The 7,462-nt window shown below is 37.6% G+C and overlaps 1 protein-coding gene across 1 annotated transcript in view; it reads left to right on the top strand.

Annotated features, from left to right (window-relative positions):
- The window catches only part of RB1 (RB transcriptional corepressor 1), a 180,083-nt gene that overhangs the window by 34,169 nt on the left and 138,452 nt on the right, over positions 1-7,462 (top strand). Inside the window, exon 3 of the mRNA XM_017873723.1 lies at positions 6,335-6,450. Within this exon, the coding sequence (XP_017729212.1) occupies positions 6,335-6,450 (116 nt within the window). The remainder of the gene's footprint in view (positions 1-6,334; positions 6,451-7,462) is intronic.

The raw sequence follows: 7,462 nt of genomic DNA, 5'->3' as shown, positions 1-7,462 counted from the left end.
AGCTTTCTCTTGTGGGCATTTAGTGCTATAAATTTCCCTGTACACACTGCTTTAAATGTGTCCCAGAGATTCTGGTATGTTGTGTCTTTGTTCTCATTGGTTTCAAAGAACATCTTTATTTCTGCCTTCATTTTGTTATGTACCCAGTAGTCATTCAGGAGCAGGTTGTTCAGTTTCCATGTAGTTGACTGGTTTTGAGTGAGTTTCTTAATCCTGAGTTCTAGTTTGATTGCACTGTGGTCTGAGAGACTGTCATAACTTCTATTCTTTTACATTTGCTGAGGAATGCTTTACTTCCAACTATGTGGTCAATTTTGGAATAAGTGCAATGTGATGCTGAGAAGAATGTATATTCTATTGATTTAGGGTGGAGAATTCTGTAGATGTCTATTAGGCCCACTTGGTGCAGAGCTGAGTTCAATTCCTGGATATCCTTTTTAACTTTCTGTCTCATTGATCTGTTTAATGTTGACAGTGGGGTGTTAAAATCTCCCATTATTGTTGTGTGTGAGTCTAAGTCTCTCTGCAGTTCTCTAAGGACTTGCTTTATGAATCTGGGTACTCCTGTATTGGGTGCATATATATTTAGGATAGTTAGCTCTTCTTGTTGAATTGATCCCTTTACCATTATGTAGTGGTCTTCTTTGTCTCTTTTGATCTTTGTTGGTTTAAAGTCTGTTTTATCAGAGACTAGGATTGCAACCCCTGCCTTTTTTTGTTCTCCATTTGCTTGGTAGATGTTTCTCCATTCCTTTATTTTGAGCCTATGTGTGTCTCTGCACATGAGATAGGTCTCCTGAATACAGCACACTGATGGGTCTTGACTCTATCCAATTTGCCAGTCTGTGTCTTTTAATTGGAGCATTTAACCCATTTACTTTTAAGGTTTATATTGTTGTGTGTGAATTTGATCCTGTCATTATGATGTTAGCTGGTTATTTTGCTTGGTAGTTGATGCAGTTTCTTCCTAGCTTCGATGGTCTTTACAATTTGGCATGTTTTTGCAGTGGCTGTTACCAGTTGTTCCTTTCCATGTTTGGTGCTTCCTTCAGGAGCTCTTGTAGGGCAGGCCTGGTGATGACAAAATCTCTCAGCATTTGCTTGTCTGTAAAGGATTTTATTTCTACTTCACTTATGAAGCTTAGTTTGGTTGAATATGAAATCTGAGTTGAAAATTCTTTTCTTTAAGAATGTTGAATATTGGCCCCCACTCTCTTCTGGCTTGTAGAGTTTCTGCTGAGAGATCCACTGTTAGTCTGATGGGCTTCCCTTTGTGTGTAACCCAACCTTTCTCTCTGGCTGCCCTTAACATTTTTTCCTTCATTTCAACTTTGGTGAATCTGACAATTATGTGTCTTGGAGTGGCTCTTCTTGAGGAGTATCTTTTTGGCATTCTCTGTATTTCCTGAATTTGAATGTTGGCCTGCCTTTCTAGGTTGGGGAAGTTCTCCTGGATATTATCCTGCAGAGTGTTTTCCAATTTGGTTCCATTCTCTCTGTCACTTTTAGGTACACCAGTCAGATGTAGATTTGGTCTTTTCACATAGTCCCATATTTCTTGGAGGCTTTGTTTGTTTCTTTTTACTCTTTTTTCTCTAAACTTCTCTTCTGGCTTCATTTCATTCATTTGATCCTCAATCACTAATAACCTTTCTTCCACTTGATGAAATCGGCTACTGAAGCTTGTGCATTCGTCACATAGTTCTTGTGCCATCGTTTTCAGCTCCATCAGGTCATTTAAGGACTTCTTTACACTGATTATTCTAGTTAGCCATTCATCAAATCATTTTTCAAGGTTTTTAGCTTCTTTGAGATGGGTTCAAACTTCCTCCTTTAGCTAGGAAAGTTTGATCGTCTGAAACCTTCTGCTCTCAACTCGACAAAGTCATTCTCTATCCAGCTTTGTTCCGTTGCTGGCGAGGAGCTGCGTTCCTTTGGAGGCAGAGAGGCATTCTGATTTTTACAACTTTCAGCTCTTCTACTCTGTTTTTTCCCCATCTTTGTGGTTTTATATACCTTTGGTCTTTGATGATGGTGACATACAGATGGGGTTTTGGTGTGGCTGTCATTTCTGTGTATTAGTTTTCCTTCTAAGAGTCAGGACCCTCACTGCAGGTCTGTTGGAGTTTGCTGGAGGTCCACTCCAGACCCTATTTGCCTGGGTATCACCAGTGGAGGCTGCAGAACAGCGAATATTGCTGAACAGCAGATGTTGCTGCCTAATCATTCCTCTGGGAGCTTCGTCTGAGAGGCGTACCTGGCCATGTGGGGTGTCAGTCTGCCCCTACTGGGGGATGTCTCCCAGTTAGGCTACTCGGGGGTCAGGGACCCACTTGAGGAGGCAGTCTGTCCGTTCTCAGATCTCAAACTCCATGCTAGGAGAACCACTACTCTCTTCAGAGCTGTCAGACAGGGACATTTAAGTTTGCAGAGGTTTCTGCTGCCTTTTGTTTGGCTATGCCCAGCCCTCAGAGGTGGAGTCTATAGAGGTGGGCAGGCCTCCTTGAGCTGTGGTGGGCTCCACCCAGTTCGAGCTTCCAGGCTGCTTTGTTTACCTACTCAAGCCTCAGCAATGGCAGGCGCCCCTCCCCAGTCTCACTGCCGCCTTGCAGTTTGATCTCAGACTGCTGTGCTAGCAATGAGCGAGGCTCCGTGGGCATGAGACCCTCTGAGCCAGGCACAGGATATAATCTCCTGGTGTGCTGTTTGCTAAGACTGTTGGAAAAGCACAATATTAGGGTGGGAGTGACCTGATTTTCCAGTTTCCCTTGGCTAGGAATGGGAATTCCCTGATCCCTTGTGCTTCCCAGGTGAGGCGATGCCTCTCCTTGCTTCAGCTCACACTCAGTGAGCTGCACCCACTGTCCTGCACCCACTGACAAGCCCCAGTGGGATGAACCCAGTACCCCAGTTGGAAATGCAGAAATCACCCATCTTCTGTGTCACTCACGCTGGGAGTTGTAGACTGGAGCTGTTCCTATTCGGCCATCTTCTAGTCTTTAATTTTAATCTGTATGATGAGAGGTGAATCCAGTGACTTTTTTAGATTGAAAATTTTGAATCAAACTCAACTAAAACGAACAAAATATTTAAACTACAGTAATGAAGACGTTATGATACTGGTGAAAAGGACAAGTAAATCAATGGAACTGAACAGATAATCCAGAAGTAGACCCACATATATATATTATTGTAAGTTCATTTTCTACAGAGATGCAAAGGGTATTGGAGGAAGGATATTCTTCTGAACAAATAATGCTGGAGCAATTGGGTATCCCAATGCAGAAAATGAACTTCAATCCTTATCTCACACCATATAAAACTAACCAGAAATGAAGCATAGAACTAAACTCTAGAAGATGACATAGGAGAAAGTCTTAATGAGCTTGGGTTAGTCAAAGATTTCATAGATACCTACCACTGAAAACATAACCATAAAAGAAAAAAATGAATAAATTGAGCTTAATCAAAATTAAAACTTCTGTTCCTTGAAATATACTTCTTAAGGAAGTAAAACACAAGCTGCATCTGAAATAAAGGTCACATTTTGCTCATAGGAAAGTTCTTAAGGTCCTTAAAATCAGAACCTACTTGTAGAACATTTCACTTATGCATTTTGTCATATCAGATGATCCTGTATTTAATTGTTTTGGCTACTAAATGTCCTAATAAAATTTGCTGTTTTAAAAAAATGAATAAACAACATACTAAATTTTAGCAACTTTCACTTCATGTTTTAATCTTTAAAAGAGAGAGAGAGAGAAAAAAAAAAGGCTGGAATTGATGAAAGGACATATATTGAGAGCAGTTATTGCCTGAGTGCAAAGAAGCAAACCAAAATGGTAAGAAATAAGCATAAAATTTAAAGACTATGGTAGTTGGGGTTATTTATTAAAGAGACAAACAACCTTTGACATCTTATTAGTGCCCAAGAAATTGACCATATTAACATAAACACAAATGCAGAAGTTGATTTTGTTCATTTTATTAAAATATATATTCTTAATTAGTCATCAAAACCATGAAGCAGTATATACTTTGTATCTTCAGTTTCAGAAATAGTAAGTATGTAACATAGTTGCAAAATCAGATTTATTGAGGTATAATTTACATACACAAAATATGTCCATTTTAAGTGCACAGTTCAATACATTTTAACAGACATATTCACTCATATAATCACCACCAGTAAGATATAGAACTTTTGGATCACTCCAGAAAGTTCTTTCATTCCCCTTTGCAGTCATTTCCCAACACCTCCCCTCTGTTCTGCAGGCAACTACTGATCTACTTTTGACTTTAAAGATTGGTTTTGCCTTTTCTAGAATTTCATATGAAAGGAATTATGCAGTGCATCCTTTTGAGTCTGGCTTTTCTCAGTGTAATAATTTTGAGATTTATCTATGTTGTTATATATATTAGGACATTTCCTTTTGATTGTCAAATAACATTCCATTGTAGGGATATACCCCAATTTATTTATCCATGCACTTCTTTTTTTTGATATTTGGGTTTTGTAGTTTTGGCCAGTATGACTGAAGCTGCTATGGACATTCACATATAATGTTTTCATTTCTCTTGGGTATGAATATCTGGGAGTAGAATTCCTAAGTGTTATGGAAAGTGCATATTTAACTTTATAAGAACTTCCAAATTTGTTTTCCAAAATGATTGTGCCATTTTACATTTTCACCAGTGGTGTTTAAGTGTTCCATTGCACTACATCCTCACTGTCCCCTAATATTGTCAGTCTTTTACATTTTAACTATTCTAGTGGTGTATAATTATAATTTAAGTTGTAAAATATTTACATCCCAAGTAGTTAAAATTAAGAAAAGTTTAGAGTTGGATGGTGGTAAACATTTAATTACCTGTAAAATTTGGTAATCCAGAACAACTCACTTATCCCAAAGCTTTTATATAATTGATATTTCAAAATAATGTAAAATCATATTACATGCTTTTTAGCTCTATTGTAATCTCCAGTTAAGAGTAATTAGCCGGGCGCGGTGGCTCAAGCCTGTAATCCCAGCACTTTGGGAGGCCGAGACGGGCGGATCACGAGGTCAGGAGATCGAGACCGTCCTGGCTAACACGGTGAAACCCCGTCTCTACTAAAAAATACAAAACTAGCCGGGCGAGGTGGCGGGCGCCTGTAGTCCCAGCTACTCGGGAGGCTGAGGCAGGAGAATGGCGTGAACCCGGGAGGCGGAGCTTGCAGTGAGCTGAGATCCGGCCGCTGCACTCCAGCCTGGGCGACAGAGTATTTAATGAACATTAATTTGACATTTCTTTTGTTTCCAACTTAATATAATCCAAATTTTACCCATAAAATGTAATATTTAAGGGTGGTATATATTGTGGGGAAAAACGTGCTCTAAAGATAATGAAAAAGTACTCTAGTGATAATGATAGCTGTCAATCATTAAGAACTGACTGTATACTGTATACTATGCCAAAGGCTATATAAATATAATTTCATTTAATTCTTACAAAATGGAGTACATATTATTATTTTGATTTTACAAAGAAGGCAGTTAAGGAACTGAAACATGAAACCTATTACAGGTTAAAAAATACTTGAATAAATAAATTGACAAAAGGAATGAATGAATAGAGCAAGGAAAGAATAAGCGAATAAGAATGTGGGCTTGTTGGCCGGGCGTGGTGGCTCACGCCTGTAATCCCAGCACTTTGGGAGGCTGAGGCAGGCGGATCACGAGGTCAGGAGATTGAGACCATCCTGGCTAACACGGTGAAACCCCATCTCTACTAAAAATGCAGAAAATTAGCTGGGCGTGGTGGCGGGCGTCTGTAGTCCCAGCTACTGGGGAGGCTGAGGCCAGAGAATGGCGTGAACCCGGGAGGCGGAGCTTGCAGTGAGCCGAGATCGCGCCACTGCACTCCAGCCTGGACTACTGAGCGAGACTCGTCTCAAACAAACAAAAACAATGTGGGCTTGTTTTTTTCAAACAAATTATATGTTATGGACTCTAAATCTCTTAACTTGGCTTCGATGACATTGGATTATTGAAAAATGAAACTATTTTGAGGAGTTGACTGACCCCTAAAGTTTCCACAGTAACTTATTTAATTTTTTGATCTTTCTAGTACTTTTTTGCCTTATAATATAAAATTCGAATGTCTGTTATTAGTGTGAAATGAAATCCTTTCAAATATATGCCATCAGAAGGATGTGTTACAAATATACAGTATTACAAACATTTCATTTTGTATGCTGAGTAAGAAAAAATCAGTTATAATACAGTTTTAATGCAGTATCCAGTGTGTGAATTATTTAATGAAATATTTGATCTTTATTTTTTGTTCCCAGGGAGGTTATATTCAAAAGAAAAAGGAACTGTGGGGAATCTGTATCTTTATTGCAGCAGTTGACCTAGATGAGATGCCATTCACTTTTACTGAGCTACAGAAAAACATAGAAATCAGGTAAAGTTTCTTGTATAAATATAAGCCTCTGCCATAAAAGGAAACTAATTCTGGACTTTCCTTTTAATAGACTTTAGTGAATTAGTGAGAAATGCTAAAATTAAGTAAAACATAAAGAACTTGGGCCAAATAGTGAACTGCTGCCGTTCTCTCATGGAGCCATTATGAAAGTGTATTTATGCTGTATTTCTTTAAGATGTAGCAGTTTGTGTCCTGGAAAAATTTTCATTGTGTCTCTCACTATTCATGTGTAAGCTTTCTTAATTGTGGCTGTTAATAAAGTGAATAGAAAAGCAAGGATTTGTAAATAGGCTTGTTTTATGTTAAAACCTTATATAAGTAGTTTGAGTTTATCTTAAAGGAATTTAGGTAAGATTTATTAAAGCCTAAGATTGTTTTAACATAGAGGATGTTATAATTAAATGCATTTTTTCAGATTATATATTGATTTGAACATGCTACAATACTTGAGCCAGTAATTACTTAATAGGTGTTTGTTGTTGAGTTTATAAGCCTCATAAGAAGAGTTTATTAATGTGTTTTCAATAATGTATGAACTTTATCTTCAGAAAGTATCCAAGACTTTCAGTCATTTTCTTTGCAACATATTTACAAAAATGCAACAGTATATATTTTACCAAATAGGTAATTATGTTTCTCCTTGAACAAAGACATCTAGAATTAAACATAATTGATATTTTCTTTAAATGAGATAGATTGAATTGTTGCATTTTTGAAATACTTTTTTTGCTATATCTAAATAAAATGTGGAAACAAAGGCCTTGCTTATTCATAAATATACAAAATAACAGAAATAACATAAATAGTTCGTAGAGTCAATACCTGCAACACCGCAGGCACTCACTGCTTCTGTCCCTTCCTTCTTTTCTTCCCTTAAGTTTCCCCTAGAAAAAAGGCTTTGTTGAAACAATTCAGTTTTCATGGTAATCTCAGGACAGGTATTCCCATATACCTCAAAAAAAAAAAAAAAAAAAAAAAAAAAAAAAAAAAA

The sequence above is a fragment of the Rhinopithecus bieti genome, unplaced genomic scaffold (assembly GCF_001698545.2).
Source record: "Rhinopithecus bieti isolate Rb0 unplaced genomic scaffold, ASM169854v2 scaffold_7398, whole genome shotgun sequence".
Lineage (NCBI taxonomy): Eukaryota > Metazoa > Chordata > Mammalia > Primates > Cercopithecidae > Rhinopithecus > Rhinopithecus bieti.
Note: the sequence above shows the minus strand (reverse complement) of the source record. Positions and strands in the feature narration are given on the sequence as shown.